This window comes from Eublepharis macularius, chromosome 1, assembly GCF_028583425.1.
Source record: "Eublepharis macularius isolate TG4126 chromosome 1, MPM_Emac_v1.0, whole genome shotgun sequence".
Lineage (NCBI taxonomy): Eukaryota > Metazoa > Chordata > Lepidosauria > Squamata > Eublepharidae > Eublepharis > Eublepharis macularius.
Window position 1 is genome coordinate 176,682,492 of NC_072790.1, and position 19,993 is coordinate 176,702,484.

The window sequence follows — 19,993 nt, forward strand, 5'->3', positions numbered from 1 at the left end:
GATCTTCTACTTGCACAGCTTTGCTAGTGAGCTATGGCCCCTCCCACTAAACTTTTACTTTGTGCTGTATTCCAAACACAATGCATAATGTCACTGGGTGTGTGCGGGGGGGAGGGGGTAGTTGTGAATTTCCTGCATTGTGCAGGAGGTTGGACTAGATGACCCTGGAGGTCCCTTCCAACCCTATGATTTCATGTGCACAGAATGAGACCACAAATACTCTATGAAACCATAATACTTTTTAGACACAGGAACCTGCAATCCTATTTAAAAGTAGAGCTGGTTGTTGTCACGACCTTGAGTCTTTATGAGAAAGGCGGACTAGAACGGAACGACAAAAAAAGGATAACCAGGCAGCAGGGCATTTAACAGGTAAACCTGAAGATCGAGTTAGTTCATACCCTCCTGTCTTCCTTCCTGACAAGAAAAAGCCATGAGCAGCATTCTTCTCCCCCCAACACAAGACCTCTATTCTTTCACCCCAAAGGTTTCCCAAGACTTTGGCAATATTGCTAATGCAGCTTCCAAAGCTAGAATTATGCAAACTGAACATATTTGCACCATTTCCCAACTCTGTATCAATGTCCAGTTACAGAAATGAAGCTTTGTAAGAAAAAATTTGCATTAATTTTTTATACTCCAGTTCAGCTGAGGAATGTATGTTTTGCATATACCCTGCATTTGAAATCTAGAATACTACAAAGTGTCTTCATATGATCCTTGTTCCTGCACAGAAATTGATCATGGTGCACGAAGCAACATGTATTTCATAACATACGAAGGGCACTTGAGTGAATATATTTTATACCCCAGGCACAGAGTAGTAGTAAACCTCTGCCATGCTGGTTACCCAGTTCTTGCACACATGACAGAAGATGTGCTTATTTGTTTGTGAATCTAGCTTTAATAAATAATACGTTGCATATTGTCCTTTATATGGAAGGGAAACTCCAGGTAGCATGTAGCATTTCACAGGCAGAAGCACCTAAATTATAAAAAGAATAATATTAACCAAAACCTAGAGAACTCCAGTTTGTTGGAGCCTCACCTGAAAGCCCAGACCAGCCATAAAACCAACTTGATACTCTTGGGCCACCCAGCCACCATCTCTCCAGTTAAACTGCCTTAGAGAGCAGTAAAATGGACTAACGCACAGAGCAGTATACATGGAAGAATTTTTCCTCCTATCCTTACTCTTTTCACATGTATATAGGGTTGCTGTTCCTCCAGTGGAGACAAGGGAACCCCTGCTCCCACCCTCCGCCCCCTGCCACCACTCATCTGGCCATGGAGGGGAAGGCGGGAGAACAGGCCTCCAGGGTGTGCTCCCAAGGCAGCATGACAATATCACTCCCAGGAGTGACATCATACCACCCGAAGAGCACTTTCACACTTTGCAGCAAGCCAAATTTGGGCCCCAAATGGGGCCCATATCAGCCCAGTGAAAAGTATGCAGGTGCTCCCGGACCTGCGCAATGAACTGACTTCTTGGAAGTGCCGTCATTACGCAGACCTGGGAGCACGCACGTGCAAACAAGCAAAAGAAGGTGAAGGCCAGGTACCTCCCGCTCCTACCCGAAGGTTAAGGGGGCCTGGCAACCTTACATGTATACCACTCTAAATTCTTTAGACAAAAAATGGGATATAGACAGACCAGCCATAGTATTTGCCTAATATTCTCAGCCTCAGAGTTACTGAGGTAGGGGAGATGTATGTGTACAAGAAGTTTTGGGGGGTGCCATCAGAAGGAAGATAAAGAATACACAAGTAGGTAGTTATGTAACAGGATGGTTGTCAACTGTACTTGAGGAGTATGTACAATGGCATTTGGAATTAAAAATGAAAGACAAGTTCCAAAGGCCTCAGCCCAGCCCGCACAGTTTTCCCAATTATCATAATGGTTTTACCTCTGTCGATCTGAGCAAGTTCCTGGTTCTCTCCCTCAGAATCATCACTGTCTTCCTCATCACTTGGGGGATAGGAAATCTGTAGGAAAGAAGCAAATAAATAGCAAGTAATTTAATATGAAACCAGAACCCTCCCCTCCCTATCACACATGTCATACTGTCTTGCACAAAACTGTCTCCCCAAGCCCACCTCCCCACACTCCCAAAAATCAGCATATGGATCCAGAAATCACACAGAGCATTCTAGATCAGTGAAGTTATACAATGTGTATCTAAAGCACAGCACTCCTGATGGGATATCCACTCAAATCTTTATGAAATTTATATGCCATCTCTCTGGTGAACCTGCCTGATGCAGCTTTCAAGCAAGTTTTCAAGAAATTTGTCCTTGAAGACCTTCGCAGAAAAGAAATCTAACTGGCTCATGCTGTGAGTTTTCCTGAACATTTAACCAATTTATTTCTTCTTCAACCATCAGGAGGCAGAAAAGAATTGTTCCTTCGATTTCCCTTACACCCATTCAAATTTCCTCCTAAAGTCACCCTATGTCCAGATTTCTTTGCTGAGGTAAAAGCTATTCTTGCAACCACTCTTATTTGCCTTGTAAACATTCTGTCATATTTGTTGATTGCCTCCATATCTATTTAGTTCATGTTGCCCAAAACCCAATATACAGCATCCAAGGCCTTAGCATTGCAGAATAAACCAGTTCTCAGTTCTTAAACTTCACCAGTGCAAAGACAACCAGCTCCAGATTTGGAGGGCGGAATTATCTGGTAACTGCCCCACCCCAACCACAGATAAAGGCACCTTCTGCCTTTCACAAATACACACACACACACACACACACGCAAGACAGCAGTTCTTGCCAACTGCCAAGAGGTACATAAGGATATGATTGCTGCTGCCTCTTTGGAGAATCACTAGCTGCTCTTGACTCAAACAAATAAGTGGGCATCTGAACTATAGGCTGCCCAGAAGAAAAGGGCCAGAGATGGGAGCAGTGGCAGCTGCTCCCAGCTGCCCTTGCAGCAAAGTTACTCATTCAATCAGACAAATGGAGAAGGGGAAGTGGCTCCTGGGAACAGCTGCTGTTGCTGTTCACTTACTTACCCAACCACATGTTCTTCTGGCCACTGGCTGTTCCACCACCTTTGTCGCTCATTTGTCAGCCTGGGTGGGACCAGGCTGAGGACCAAACAATACACATTTTTAAAAAGTCCAGTATGGGACTCACTTTCCTCACAGCCCCAGAGCAGCTGTGGGGAACATCACTTAGTCTGCAGGGGCACAATTCAGCTTGGGACTGCAGTGTAAGTAGAGCAGGAGCTCTGGAAACCAAGACTCAGAAGCCAGAAGAAAATGAAGGCCAAGATTCGCTACTTTTCTCTTACGCTGTAAACTGTAGGTATGTGTTTAACCACTGTTGGATAATATCTGAGTGTTAGACATTCCAGATGAGATACAATATGTAAAACAAAGGGAACAAGAGGGAATACCTGTAGGTGTGTAGAACAAAAAACTGCAGTAGAAGGCATATGTAAATCATACATTCCATGCAGCCCTGAAGTATTTCCACAGTTGCCTACCTCTCTATTGGAACATCCTTTCCATCTCTAACTATTTCCTCTGGGAGAAGCAAGATAGTACAATACTACAATGAGCGTTACTTCTCAAAACTTTTCTCAATAGTTTGGATTTTTGTGTGCCAGTTTCCAACTCACATACTTGAGCCAACTCTGTTACTTTAGAAGAAATCCAGGGACTTTGCTCTGTTCTCAGAGAGCTTTTACTGTCCTTATTTTCCCTATTTACCTCATTTCATAGAGGGGAACATGGATAGAATAAGTTTTAGGACAATGTCTAACATAAAATTTATTTTAAAACAACGTCTTCATGTTTCCCTTCCCAGTACTAGGCAATGCTATAATGCTCCAGAAGAGAAGACACCCAAACTCTGTTTTCCCCAACAGGCCACATAGCATACACCCTCCTTGGAAGCATTTCAGGTCAGGCTGAAGCCCCTTCTCCACGTGTGCCGCTGCTGCAATCCAAACTGAGCACTACATGCATGAGGATTGAAGAACTCACACAGGACTGTCGTGCAAGACACAGAGTGGGGATCTCATACACAAGTGATGTTGTTTATATCTGCCCTAACATGGTCATAGAACCGACTCTAGGGGAAGAACAATGAGGGAAAACAGCTACCTAGAGATGAGTCTCAGACGGCCCAAAATCTGTTTGTGTACAAAGCATCATCAAATCATAACCAATTTTTGGTGGTCCTTGCTGGCATTTTCAAAGCAAGAGACAAACACCATTGCCTGCCTCTGCATAATGAATATGCTCTTCCTTGGTGGCTTCCCATCACCAAAGCTGATCCTGCTTAGTTTTCAAGATCTAACAAGATCAGGCTAGCCTAGGCTATAATCCTAAATGACAGACCCAACATGTTGTTTTGGTCAACTTCCTAGAGGTCAATGATGCACTACCAACAGAAAATGGCCTTTATAAAAGTCCTGTAGAACAGTGCTTCCCAACCATTTTAATGAGGTCACCAACTAGTCCAAATTAACTTTGTATAATGACCCATCCAGTGCTGGCTCAAGATATTGAGAAGGTGTGGGGAGGCACAGGGTTGAGGAGTTGCAGGAAGATGGCAGATGGCAGCAAAGAAGTGGGTGGAAAGTGGCTCAGTGTAGTAAATCTCTTCCAGCAGGCAGAGGGCACTGAGGCACTTCAGGGGGCTGGGGAAGGGGTTGCGCTGCTGACAGAGCAGTGCCAAAACAGAGCATGCCCCCCCACACAATCTTTTTCTCTCCTCCTCTCACTTTTCCATGCTCTGAACAGCTCCCACCTACTCTCCAGCCTCCCCCACTCCTTCTTCTACCTACTATTACTTGTTGCCAGGCAGCTCCCCCACCCAAATTGTGGCAAAGGGGGAGGGTGAAGCAAGAATGTGAGAAGCTAGAAAGGAATAAGAGGAGAGGGAGAGAACGGCACAAAGGGCAGGAGCCGCCATTACAGAGGGCTGGCTTGTGACCCACTTTCAGAGGCTATGCAAACCATTTTTGGGCCCCAAACCATAGGTTTGAAAAACACTGTTGTAGAAATAGTTCACTGGTTCTCATGACACCAGTAAACAGACAGCCCCCCCCCCTCTAGAAATGTTTAGCTTTACCCTGTAGTCCACGGTTTGATGTTACAACCTTCTACATTGAAACACAGGCTTGTGAAACAAGACTGGAACCTTCACTAAGTTCTAATTACGCAAGGCACTGTGGTGGTGGAGAGTGCCCTCAAGTCATAGCTGACTTATGATGACCCCTGGTGGGGTTTTCATGGCAAGAGACTAACAGAGGTTGTTTGCCATTGGCTGCCTCTGCAACCCTTGTCTTTGTTGGAGGTCTCCCATCCAATTACTAATCAAGGCCGACCCTGCAATGAAGTAAAATGCTCCGATGGGATTTACAAGGAGGCCAGGGTGAACAACTCAATAGGAAAGATCAGAATGATGCAGTTAGGCAAAGGGAAGATCTGCCTAAGTTAATGAAACTCACTTGGAAATATATGAAACACACCCAAGGGGTGGGGGAAATAAATGAAACACATCAAAGGGGTGGGGGGACTCATCTGAAATATATGAAGTACATATCACACAACAGTGAAGACTCACAAGAATGTACTTGGCTCAAGATTTCATGGGGGGATTCACACATTTTTCACAGAAGATGATAAAACTTTCAGGAAAGAATACCTATTGATCTATGAAGAAAGAATAACGGAGTGGCAAGTTTGTAAAGTTACCAAAATAGTCCACAATGAAGATGCACTACCTCTGATTGGAATTACAGAAGTGATTAGACCAAAAGTGGCCCTGCAGACCAGTCCTTTTACAGGCAACCTGGGAACGGTTTCAGTTTAAATTTGCACTCCAAGCACTGCTTGCTGTGCTTATGATCATGCAATGAAAAGAACAGCTTCAGCACTCTGCTCTCACCATAATTCATTTATTCACACAAGTTTGGACTGTACTGCTATTCCAAAGAACTGGTGGTGCTGTAGAAGGAATTGCACAAGGAATCGGGAGGTATTTCAGCTTCTTCAGATCTATTATTATGTAATGTGATCTACATGTTCTGGCAGTAACCTGCAGTGGATCCAAGGCAGTGAGAGCACACAGGCTTCACTAGCAGGAGCAACCTGTATGAGCCAGGTAGAGGCAGAGAGGTGAAAAACAGTTCTGAGATTGAAAAACAGCTTCTGAAAAAAATCCTGATATGTACTAAGGATTCCTGTGTTGCCTGAGAATTAAAATAGGGCCTTTTCAGCTGTGACACCCAGCTAGGGTTGCCAGGTGCTCACTTCTAGTGAAAGGACTCCTGCTGATGGGCCCAAGCCTGCTCTTCAGCCCTCACTCTCTGGTGGGGTAGCCAGATCCCCCTACCTTGAAAAGGGGGAGAGGCGCTGCTTTTCTTCTTTCACATGTGTGGAGAATGTGCACGCACATGCTCTATGGGGCCATGATGACATCACAGCTTAAACTGGATGTGATGGGGTCTCGGAGCCGATTCCTTAGGAATCAAACCAAAATGTAAACGTTCTTCCTGCTGACCCATTGTTGGGGCTGCAGAGAGCAAGCACGCCTCTTCACTGAGTGCTCCAGCCAGCCTCCCCACATCTTCCACCACCACTGGCCAGGTAAGCAGTTGCAGCAGCTGGGAACAGGGAATCCCATTGGGTGGCTGGCATCCTTAAATCTGTAGACTGACTGGAGAAAGGTCTCAAGGCAGAAATAATGTTGTAAAACATGTGCTAGCCAAAACCTTGTATGTATCATTGGTGCATCAGGCAATGCTCTGGCCGTCTCCAGCTCACATTATGTGAGCATTATAACAAATGTTATTATTATACCACTTTCATCATGGTTGCCATAAAAAAATCTGCATATTTTCCAAGATGGCTCCACTTCTGAAATCAAATAAAAATCTACAATCTTATAAAGCGGAACAATATTACCACACCTTAACAGTTCTTGTACTAGGAATTTCAGCTAGTAAACTAGAGACATCACACTGATATGTGCAACTGCCAACACCTTTTTTCAAAAAAAACCCCTCATGTTCTTCTCACACGTGTCCTGTACCCTTTTTCCCCTTCTATAATGAAGAATCCCAATTATCATTGTTTTTGCTATTATGGGAAATTCTTCTTTCACTAACTTCTTTGACTGACAGAACTGAAGACATATCTAAAAATTAAACTTTAATTGATGATGCAATAATTGTACATTTGTCTCCTTGCCAAAGGAATGAAAGAACAAATGCAACACACCTGCGTTTACCACATATAAATGAAGATAAAAAGAGGCACCTAGAAGATGCAACATCCAAGTAGATAATCTGGAAGTTGCATGCAGAATACTCCATAATGATGTGGGCAGCACTTCTGATGCCAAAAGCAGACAGGACTACACACACAGCAGCAGCCACCATAACACTAATTTGTTTTTTAAAGCAGCATGTGACACAATTGTGCAATATAGGCTGGACTACAGCTGGCTGATGCAGTCTTGGCTGACAGATGCCTGTGTAGAGCTAGACTGAGGGTTGACATTTTAAATCAGACATTTGAATATTTGTGTTAAGTAATCCCAGGGACACTATGTGGTATGTGTCTTTTGAGACAGACTTCTTAAAATAAAAATCCACAAAAGAGACGATCCACTCTCCACTCTTAGCCATGCTCAGAGTTCAACTCTGACCACATCCTGGACTCTCAAATATCTACTTAATATTAATCACTAGTTTGAGAGCCTCTCAGCAGCATGTGACTGACCAGTGTCAGAACACAGCAATAGGTAGACTTTGATTAAAGACCAAAGCGAGGAAAAACGATCTTCATCAGCAGTAGCAGGACTAAGGGGACCAGAGAACCAGGACTGTGACTCTCCTGCCAGTGCCTCCACATAACAGCTGGGAGACAGAAGAAAGAAATGCCTAAAGTTGCCAACTCTTGGAAGGCACAGATCTTGCAAGGCGTAGCGCCTGTGCACTCCTGAAGAGCAACTGTTATATACTTGCTGCAAAGCAGAGAGAAATAGAGCAAGTGACAGCATGCCAGAAGCAAGAGGGAATGGTTTGTAAATCCCACCTGTTGATCACACTTATTTCCTTTACAATTAAGCAAAATGATGACTTCAGATTAAGATGGGTAGCCCTGTTAGTCTGTCTGTAGCAGTGGAAAAGAGCAAGAGCCCAGTAGCACCTATAAGACTAACAAAATTAGTGGTAGGGCATGAGCTTTTGTGAGCCACAGCTCAATTCTTCAGATACAGTATCTAAAGAAGCAAGCTGTGGCTCACAAAAGCTCATGCCCTACCACTAATTTTGTTAGTCTTATAGGTACTACAGGACTCTTGCTCTTGATGACTTCAGGTGAGACTGGAAGGTAGCTAACTGACCTGCTGGCAACTCTGCATGCCCCAGAGCTCCTCAGCCCATTCCCTGCGCTCCCTCGCACTGGCCAGGTGAGTGGTGGCGGAGGCTGGGAGTCGGGGATCCCCCACTCCCACTGGAGGACAAGTAACCCTAACATCAGGTTATTATTCCCATACTCAAACACTACAGTACAATCAGCAGTGTTTCATGCATTCAAGTTCTCAGATAGTCTGATGGGAGTCCTACTTTCTCCACTTACTAGGGATCTCCCATTCCCAGTCTCTACTCCCCTCCCCACACATCTCTCACCTGGCTGGCAGGGGGAAAGGAACAGAAATGGCACTGATGGAACTTACTCCCATGCGCTCCAGAGCACTTCCATGTTGCTCCAGGAATGTCATCATTCCCAGCATGACACAGAAGCACGGGGTTGCACAAGGGACCAACTGGATCAAAATCAGTCCCAAACACTAGATTGGAGACTGATTTTTACCCATTTGGTGCTTAGCGCAACCCATTGTTTCTACGACATGCCAGAAACGATGTCATTCCCGATGTGACGTGGAAGTGGTCCAGAGCATGCATGTGAGAGGTAAGTTCTCCTGCCCGCCCCCTACAAAACCCCTGTCCTCCGCTTTTAAGCCCTAGGGATCTGGCAACCTTACCACTTACCCACAGACCTGTTGTATGCCACTTGGCAACCAGTCATTAATAGTGAACAAAATTAGCCAACAAGCTATTATAAACACACTACTTGCTTTTGATGCTTACATCAGTGTTTCTAGTGTTTTTCAGTTTTAATATATAATATTTATTGTTTAAAATTGCTTTTAATGTTGCAAACTGCTTCAAGCCTTGTTCAAGGAAGAGGCAATATAAAAATCTAAATAAATTGTGTCATTTCATGCACATTCATTTTTGCATAGCCTTGCAGGAGGTAATTATTCAATTACCTGTTTCAACCATCAATGACCCTGGGGAGAATCATCTCTCCTACTGCACAAATATAAAAGCCTCCACAAGACAAGGAAATGAAACTCCACCACCACAGTTACAGTACAGCTGTAAAACTGTTTGACAGCTAGCAGACAGGCAAAACAGATTAGATTCTGCAGCAGCGACAGTGACTCCCTGTGGAGTTCCAGATCAGGTTCAAGGTGCTGGTTTTAACCTATAAAGCCCTAAACGGACTGGGACCAGCATATCTGAGGGACCATCTCTCTCCATATGTATCCCCGGAAGGCACTTAGGTCATCTGGAAAACACCTACTGGAGGTCCCAGGCCCCAGGGAAGCTTGAATGGCCTCAACCAGAGCCAGGGCGTTTCAGTCCTGGCTCCAACCTGGTGGAATTCTCTGTTGGAGGATCCTCGGGCCCATCAAGATCTTGTATCTTTTCAGCGGACCTGTAAGACAGAGATGTTCTACCAGGCCTATGGTTGAGGCCAGGGATTAGATCTATCAAATTAGCCTCCTGGCCGGTCTCCTATCAGTGGGGGGCTATATGACTATCTGCCCCCCCCCACAAGAGTAACGAATATTGAATATCTACTCACGACTCCACCCCCTCTTTTCTGGGTTGCAGGATTGTGGAATTGCCAGTGCCACTGAAACTGGAATTTATGAAACTGATTTTGTAGACTTTATTTATTACTGTATTTTGTCTGTTCAGTGTAATCCACCCTGAGCCCGCTCGCGGGAAAGGCAGACTAGAAATCCAATAATAATAATAATAATAATAATAATAATAATAATAATAATAATAATAGTGGTGGTGGTGGTGGTGGTGGTGGTGGTGGTGGTGGTGGTGAATAATGTGCCTGGATGTATTTTGGCATGTACTGAGCAGGGAGGGGGGTAGGAAAGAGAGGAAACACAACTGCTTCTAGGTGCCTGGAACTTTGCATCCATGTGCTCTACCAAGAATATATTGCTACTGTTTACAGGATTCTAAGCAATGTTGATTGTGTCTCAGCAGGAAGATAAAGCTGCATTTATTTACAAAGTAAATTTCTGCTGTAGCTTGAAGGCTAGGGGGTTTGTTGCATCAACCTCTCATTTTTACCATCTCAAAGGTGAAAAATTCTCCAAGTTTTCTCCAGCGTGTAACATCTAAAGGGAACAGAGCATGCTTAAAATGCTGGAAAGGAAGTTTTGTGCCTCTGTCTTAAATAGGGTTGCCATCCCCGCACTTGGGGCAGGGGATCCCCCGATTCCCCCCTGCGTACACTTACCTGGCCGGCGGGGGGGGCGCTCCCTGGGCAACCTCCTCCCTGGGTGACGCGGCACCGTGACCAGCTCTCTCACCGTGGCTGCCGCCGTCCCTGTGCAACTGGCACCGGCAGGGACAAGGGGCACAGCGGTGGCGGCGGCAAGAGAACGAGCTGTGGTGGCCCACCAGAAAAATACAACAGATGCCACGTTCAGCAAAAGACAGTAGAGACCCCCTCACCTCTGCAGGAGTATACCGTATACCCTGCAGCTGTGGACAAGTTTACATTGGGACCACAAAGCATAGCATCCAGACAAGAATAAAAGAACATGAAAGACACTACAGACTTGGCCATCCTGAAAAATCAGCAGTGGCTGAACATAGCCTAACTCAAACAGGACACAGTATCCTATTCCAGGACACTAAAATACTTGACAACATTTCCAACTACTTTGTCAGATTGCACAGGGAAGCCATTGAAATTCACAAGCATAAACACAATTTCAATAGGAAAGAAGAGACTTTAAGAATGAATAGAGCATGGCTTCCAGCCCTGCAAAACACCAGGCTAACGAAATACTCCACATCTCACAATAGCCCTGCAGAGAAGATTAGCATATCAAGCACCAATCCATATGCAAAAGAACCTCCTCAGGATACAGTGACACCTCTCTCCATTAGCATTCCACACCCTGGGAAACTCCTACAGGATGACTCAGCCCAAACTCACTTTCCTGAGTAGATATAAATTACATGCCAACATCTTCTCCACACTGTGACACTGGGAGATCTCTGTCTTTTGGTGCTACACCTCTGAAGATGCCAGCCACAGCTGCTGGCGAAACATCAGGAACTACAATGCCAAGACCACGGCTATACAGCCCAGAAAATCCACAACAACCATCTATGGCAATATACCTCACTGAAGTCCCTCTCCCACCAACCCTGTTCTACACAAGCTTCAACTAGGGTTGTCAGGTCCCTATACCCTCCTGGTGGGATAAGGGGGGAACCTGACCTTTACCTCATGCTGGTGGCATGTCTCTTTGTACACACACTGCAGCACCTGCACAATGATGTTACTTATAGAAGCGGTGTCATTGTGCTGGCCACGGAAGCCGTGTGGGGCTGATTTGGCCTGTTTGGGGCCAAAACTGGTCCCAAATGAAACACAGGAGCGTTCCTGCAGCCAGCGTGATGACATCACTTCTGGAAGTAATATCACACCCCCTGGGAGTGCATGCACCACGTGTTCCTGGGATGCCTGCCAGTGGCGAGTGACCTCCTCCTGATTGGCGGGCAAGGGGCAAACCCCCAGGAGTTTGCCTGCCACTGCCAGGCACCTGAAAATCCTAGCTCCTCCCAACCCAAAGTTGGCAACCCTACAAGAGGATGTGCCCTCATTCAATTCTCATTTGACAAGGGAAAGAGAAAGTAAAGGGATTAGTGGTCAGAGCCGATTTGGTGCAGTGGTTAAGAGCGCCAGGCCTCTAATCTGGAGAACTGGGTTTGATTCCCCACTAGGGTTGTCAGCTCCAAGTTGGGAAATTCCTGGAGATCTGGGGGGTGAAACCTGGAAAAAGCGGGGTTTGGGGAGGGAAAGGACCTTGGCATGGCAGAATTCCATAGAGTCCACCCCCCAAAGTAGCCATTTTCTCCAGGTGAACTGATCTCTGTGGCCTGGAGACCAGTTGTAATTTCGGGAGATCTCCAGCCTCTACAAGGAGGCTGGCAACCCTATTCCCCACTCCTCTGCTTGAAGCCAGCTGGGTGACCTTGGGTCAATCACAGCTTCTAGGATCTCTAATAACAACAACAACAACAACAACAACAACAACAACATTCGATTTATATACCGTCCTTCAGGACAACTTAATGCCCACTCACAGCGGTTTACAAAGTATGCCATTAGCTCCACCCATCTCACAGGGTGATTGTTGTGGAGATAATAATAACATACTTTGTAAACCGCTCTGAGTGGGTGTTAAGTTGTCCTGAAGGGCAGTATATAAATCAAATATTATTATTATAATGCTTGCAACAGATTTCATCTGTGGTCAGCCAGTTGCCAACTAATGCCACATGCGTACACTACAACACGCATAAAACTGAGGGGCTGCTCAATATGTAGGTGGGAAATAGCTGGGTGTAAGATAAGCTGCATGTAAGCAAGAAAATATTTTTAAACAATATGTTCATTTTAAAAGACAGATTGTTAAACAGAGCACCTGCCTGAAATGTTGAAGTGTTACTGTTAGAATAATGCATGACCTCACTCCCTGACAGTTTGTGGTTAGCTTTGCCTCCTGTAGCAGGCAGCCCTTTTGCGGCTGGCTCCCATTGTTGCCAGTTCTCCCTGTAACCAGCAGGGGATGATCGTGTGGGGGTAGGAAGAGACTTACTGCCTGCAACACAAGCTCCCCAGAGGCCTGCTGGAGCCACTCTGGCTTTGGAGCAAAACCTCTATGGTGTCTGTCTCAAAACCATGGCTTTATTATGACATGCTGGGGACAAAGGAAATGATGTCAGCACATCTGCTAGCAATGTCATTATGTCACCTGCAGGAGTGTACACAGGCTGGTGAGATTGTGAAGGAATCTTTACTATGTTCAAATTTGTGATTTTTATAGCTAGAAGTGTGGAATATGAAATTCCTGAAATATATAATAAAGTTTTTTTGATCCAACAGGCAAGGCTGTATTTCTAATACAGTGACAGTGGTTAGCAACCAGGAAGACACTGAAGATAAAGAAACCAAAGCATTGGAGATAAGACACCAAGTGGCATAAAGCGCAGAACATCTTCCATTTTCTAGAATGTAGATGTTTGGGTACTGACTAGATAGGAGCAGGACGGAGGTTTAGAAACACAGAAGAGCAGTCGGCGGTGGGGAAGAATTGCCTGTTCAAACTAACTTAATTTTGAAGCATTTCATGTAGATGTCTAACTTTGCCACATTCCAAGGATTATGGAAATCTTTCTAAAAGACAATATTCTGATTTTTAGTACCTGCAGCAGCAAATAAGGAGGCCTTGTAGTAATTCCAGAAAACTCTTCTGCTTTGGTGAGACTCTAGGGGAGGGGATCAGACTGTCGTGAAGAGTGACAGAATGACCATTCAGCTCTTACTTATTAATAACATTGTTATTTCCCAAAATGCACCCTCCTCCTTACCTGCCACTGCTTGACAGTTAATCCAGTATCCACAGACCATTCCTTCCATGCCTTACTAAAGACCCAGCTCTGACAAGCCTCTTTGGTTAGTATTTGATATGCAATGTCACTCACCACCTTGTGTGTCTGTAGGATTATTATAATTAGACTACTGTTTATGCAAAGGATACTTATCTATACTTCTGTTTTTGCGGGATCAACCTGTGAGAATAGAAGGGTTTTGCACATAACCGATCATGCAAATGCATGGCTTGATAAGAGTTGGGTTCTTCAAGCAGTTTACCCTGCCCACAGTGAGAACAGCCCACTGGCAAAATATACCATAACAAACCAATGGAGCAAAAAATTTAAATTCACTCAAATGTCCACTGGCAGTTCTGTGCTGGGAACTTTGTTCCCAGACACATGTGAAACCAATTCAGAAATGTGGCTAAAGGTTTGGGAGGCTTAAGCTTTCCCCCACCACGCTTTTTCCTGGCCTGAGGAGACACATGAACTTATGGAATCAGAGCATTGGTTCATCTAGGTCATTGTCTACTCAGACTGGCAATAGCTCTCCGGGGTCTCGAGGTTTTTCACATCCTTGCACAGGGGACTACCTTTACCTTTTTTTAACAAGAGATGCCTAGGATTGAACCTGGGACCTTCTGCATGCCAAACAGATGTTCTGCCACTGAGCCTTGGCCCTCCCAAATTGACTCAGGGAGATAACTATTTGCCCCCCGCCCCTCTCTGGAGAAACTTACATGTAATCATCAGCAAATATAGTTTTCCTCAAGAGGGCAAATAATAGCTTCCGGAGCCATTTCAGGTCTGTGTAGTGGAGAAATTCATAAGCCCCCCTCTCCCTGCATGCTGTAATCCTGGTCCTAGGCCCACACATGCATAGGAATAAAACTCCAAGCGTGAAATTCCCAGCCCAGAGACACATGAACTTTGTAACATGTGAATTGGTCCCAATTATAAATCCAGGTTTTCCTGCCAGCTATTAGAACACATGCAAGACTCTTCATGAACAAGAGTGCAAGAGGGAAGGCCCTGCTCATAACTTAACCCTATATTAAACCTAGTTACATTGGGGTTAAAAAGAAAGCCTTCTTTTAAACAGGCCTGTGGTTAAATCTGTCAGAGTCATTGGTCTCAAGGCATACAGTGCGGAATATTTGCAATTGCACAGAACAGAATTCATTCCCCTCCCTCGAGTTGCACACTCATTTTTCTCCAGAGAGAAACCGCCATTCTACAGTTTAACCTGCTTAATAAATATTTGTACTAAACAGAAATCCGTTGGCAAGAGGCCAGTTCTGCTGGTTTTCAATGACTTCCCAGCATCTCCTAAACCACACAGTGAGGGAATCAAGGTCTACAAGCACTAAGCATAAGCCATGCAACTGATACTAGTTCTTCCATTTTCGTTCTCACAAGGATGGGAAAGCAGAACACCTGCCAAGAGCATTCCCAGGAGATACTGGGTTAGTTGAAGGAAAGCTCCCTGTGTTGGAAAACAAGGTTTCTGGGGATCACCTCCACTCACCCAGGTATAAGCAAGGAAACAGTGTTATTTCTATCATGATGCCTCAGTCCACAGACTTGAGAAGATTCAAGGGAAGTTCACTTCCTTGCATCATCAGTAACTGGCACAGATAATGATACAATGCTGGTAGGTGCAGTTGCACCCACAGAAGTCCTATTTTTATTTGGAATACTCCAGTGGATGGGTTGAGCTCACCCTCAGCTGACCATCAAAAGAAATCTTCATGGATCATCTAGCAACAAAATATAGTCAAAAAAACCACCTGCTAAGTGATGCTATGTATCACTTTCAACATAGCTAAGCAAAACAATCACTTAAGAATGTCTTGAGGGTTCCTGTAAACACCTCCCAAGATAGAAGCAAGAGTATCAAAGCCTCCTAAGAGAAGTATCTGAAGGGGTGGCGGAGGAGATGACAGAGTTGAGGGAAATCACTGAGAAGCAAAAAGAGAATGGCCAACATTCAGAAGTAATACTGAGCAGGTCCAAATGTACATACTGGATATGGCAACTGATAATTGCCTTCAATGTTATTCACATGCACTGCAGTCCTAGAACTAATTAAGAAAAGCATGCAATGGCAGTAAATAGGAAGGAAGCCATCTTCTGAAAAGAGCTGAACACATCTATTAAGAGCAAAAGAAAAAGAATGAGAGAAATAGCCTCTCTAGTAAAGCGGATGGAAATAACTTTTGTTGAGCAAGAATTATCAGCTGTTTGAGGATTTTAGCTGAAGTTCAGTAGAAGATCAAGCTACAGCTACAGAACCACCCAAAAATATCGATTATAAACAACACTCCCAAACATCCTGTTCAGCCTTGTAAGTAAAGTGATTCATAAGAAGTTACCATGCAGTAAGTATTGTTTTGAGACTAGGGAAGACATAGTTGGAATTGTTTAGAAAGATCAACAAGAATGTCCAAACTAGGATGTTAACCGTGAAAAGGCTGCTATCCTGGCTCATGCCCAGTATATTTTGGAGCGACTACAAACTTTAAATACCACTTTTGATCAAATCTTGAGGTTACGCTTTTTTCAACCTTTGTTATTAAAAGCCTATTTTAAGTTCATTGTGACACAACTGGAGAACACTTTTCTGAAGACTCTCACCATGCATGCAGCCATATGAACAAAGGACCATTTGTCATGCATATGTATGGTGGAACTCTGCATCATAAGCTACTTGTTAGAAGCTTCCCAATGTGGCTCACGCAACCTCTTCCCTATAAGCAGGTTTGGCACAGAAAGTGTTGGATCACAGATCCTCAGCATAACTGTCAATGCAAAGAGTTGTGTGTCCCTATGTTACACATACTGGGAGAAGCAGGGAAGCTGGTTGTTTTCCCATCTCCTGGCCCAATTAAGTCAGACTTGAGGCATCTTTGAAGAGCTCAGCCCTCTCCTTTTTAGGCAGACCCATCTCACACTTAGCAAGGCAAATGCCCTGAATCAAACAATGGTACAGCCACACTTAAAAATTTTAACTAATGACTCAATAAGGTTACAGGACTGGTAAGAGCACAAACGTATCATAAGCGTAAAATAGAAATAAAGATAACAGGCATTCTATTATTTAACAAGACTCCTAGATGATGGTTGTTGTGGGTTTTCCGGGCTGTATTGCCGTGGTCTTGGCATTGTAGTTCCTGACGTTTCGCCAGCAGCTGTGGCTGGCATCTTCAGAGGTGTAGCACCAAAAGACAGAGATCTCTCAGTGCTACACCTCTGAAGATGCCAGCCACAGCTGCTGGCGAAATGTCAGGAACTACAATGCCAAGACCACGGCAATACAGCCCGGAAAACCCACAACAACCATCATTCTCCGGCCATGAAAGCCTTCGACAAGACTCCTAGACTTCTTTATACACAAAATACTGCACCTATATGATACAATACTTTCAACAATCCTGCTCAATCTTTCTTATTGCCAATGGAGGCTGGGAAATAGTGGCTTGCCCAAGGCCACTAAAGGAAGAATTCAAGGTTAAGCCCAGATTTGAATCAGATTTCCAGCCCACAGGCTGCAGCCTTCTCCATTAGAGAAATATGAACTTGCCTACGATTTCCGAGATATGAGCAAAAGAATATTTATCAGTGGAATTTACTGCAGAATGTGCTAGCAGCCAAGAATTTAAAAACAAAAAACATTTAAATAGTAATAACTGCACTTACATACCGCTCTTCTCGACAGATCAGTGCCCCACTCAGAGCAGCGAACAAAGTCAATGTTATCCTCACAGTATAGCTAGGAAGCTGGGGCTGAAAAGAGTGCCTTACCCAAGGCCACCTGCTGTGCTCATGGCAGTAGTGGGATCCAAACCAGCAGAGTGCCAATTTGCAGTCCAGTTATTTAACCACTATGCTACACAAAGTCATGGGGAAGTAACTGCTAGCCATGATAGAGCAACTATTAACCAAGATGATGCAAAAGGCTGTCATTCAAGAATAACAGCAAACAACACACACACACGCACGTTATCTTTTAGCTGTATTGTTAATCTTGCTCTTGATTTCACAGCAAAAGATACAGGTTTTTATACCTGTCTGTGAAACAGAATCTGTGGATTCACATGGCTTATTAATGCAAGTACAATTTTCAATGGTACTGACATTACTTGGACAACAACCTCTTCTGTTGTCAATGCGCAATTCAGCATGATCACAGTTTCTATAAAATGCAAACGCAAAAGATTATTCATTACATTATATGCTTTAAAGGAAAATCGCCTATGCCAAACTAGATCAATTCTTAAGCTAAGTGGGGTACAAAGGTATTAATAGGGCCTGCATATTGCAAAGCCCCTCGGAGGAGCGTTACAGTGCATCAGCACATTATGCAGCCACTCAAGAATCTTCCAGGGGACAGAACACACAGTTTTATGAGAGCAAGGGAAGAGAACGATGCAGCTCCTATTGGCTGTAGAGGTGTTCCTAATCCAGCACTTTGTTTTTAAAAGAGGGAATAACTTTCTTCCATGCAATGCAAGACAGTCAAAACAGCACTACATTTGGAAGCACTGCTGGGGTATGGAAGCGAGGGTCAGCAAGTTTTTCCAGTTGCATCCTATTTGTTTTGTGAGCTACTGAGACCTGAGTCCACTCCTATCTGCATTACCACACCCTCCATTTTGCTTCCTGGGGCCAAGCCTGCAATGATGCTGAAAGTTCCATGCATGGCATTCCCCAGCAGATTTATTTTTTAAGTCAGGCTCTATAGGGGCCTGATTTGCACTCAGACTATTGTGTGAGGGAGAGGGTGAAGTTCCCAATCCCCCCCCCATGGCTGCTATTTTCCTTAAAATACTCCTGCAGAGCAGCTACTTGTCCAACTGGGAAAATATATAGGCAGAATCATAGAGCTGGAAGGGACCTCTAGGGTCATCTAGTCCAACCCCCTGTGCAATGCAGGAAATTCACAACTCCCCCCTCGACTGCCCCTATGACCAGAAGATGCCCAGAAGATGCCCTCCATGCCCAGAAGATGGCAAAACAACTCCAGGATCCCTAGCCAAACTGGCCTGTGGAAAATTGCCACCTGACCCCAAGGTGGCGATCAGCATTACCCTGGGCATGTAAGATGGGGCCATGAGAACTAAGCAGTGACGTAACCCTTCCTGCCCTCCCCCTCATGATCTGCCCAGGTTCCCAGAATCAGCATTGCTGTCAGATGGCCATCCAGCCTCTACTTAAAAACATCCAAAGAAGGAGGGCCCACCACCTCCCAAGGAAGCCTGTTCCACTGAGGGACCGCTCTAACTGTACTGATGCCAAGGGCAACAAACCACAGAGAACCAGCAGCCCTTAACTGTATCAACCAACAAGCTTAAGGGCCCACAGGCATCATCAGCTAATAAACTACAGTTAAATTCTGCACAAAGACTTCACAATTAAATCTTGCACCAAAGGCTGCAAAACTGCACTTAACTATAAATTCAAGGCTGCAGGCCTTTCTATAGTAAGTGAAAGAAGTCAGTACACCTATGAATGAGCTAACCATTCCTCAATGGGATACGCGAAGAGAGAAATAGGTTATTTGGAGCAAGGAAGAATCAGCTGCAGCTTTAAGCCAGCAGCTTCTCAAGAAGAATTCATACTCTTTTAAGAAAAGATCAAAGCTACTATATGAAAACATATGCTCTTCTTTCCTCCACTGCAAATAGTTTGTAACTTTTGACTAGATATTGCTTTAAACCAGCTTCTCTTTGTAACTTTGAGTAGAAATATTTCTGCCATATAAATGAACACATCATGCATTTGATGAAGTGATAAACGATTCACAAAAGCTTATGCAGAAATACATTTTCGGTAGTCTTCATACCACAAAAAAGTCACAATAAGTGATCTCCACAGCTTACCACGATAACCATTTTTTGAGCTTCCGCGTGAAGATTCCTCAATTGCAGGGACTACTCTGAACTCCCAATGGTGTCTGTAGGAGCTGAGACTAACACACTTCCCTGTAGTTCATCTGCCCCTCCATTCCATTTTTACATATCATTGGGGGAAGGAGGATACTGCTCATTTCTGCCTTGCTGCATCTGGAGCCTCTTGTCCATTGTTTAAGAATTTATACTATATCTGACAAAATCCCAAAGGCAACAAAAACTTTTAAATGAGTTAAACACCAAACTCCAGATCTAGTTGTAACTTTCACAGCAGTTATATATACAGCCTGATCCACAAGTCCATACTTGGAAACTAGTCCCATCAGCTCAATAAGGCCTA

The 19,993-nt window shown here is 44.4% G+C and overlaps 1 protein-coding gene across 1 annotated transcript in view; it reads right to left on the reverse strand.

Moving 5' to 3' along the window:
- LOC129333261 (uncharacterized) overlaps positions 1-19,993 on the reverse strand; it is an 82,751-nt gene that overhangs the window by 61,749 nt on the left and 1,009 nt on the right. Inside the window, exon 2 of the mRNA XM_054984825.1 lies at positions 1,908-1,986. Coding sequence (XP_054840800.1) covers positions 1,908-1,986 — 79 coding nt within the window. The remainder of the gene's footprint in view (positions 1-1,907; positions 1,987-19,993) is intronic.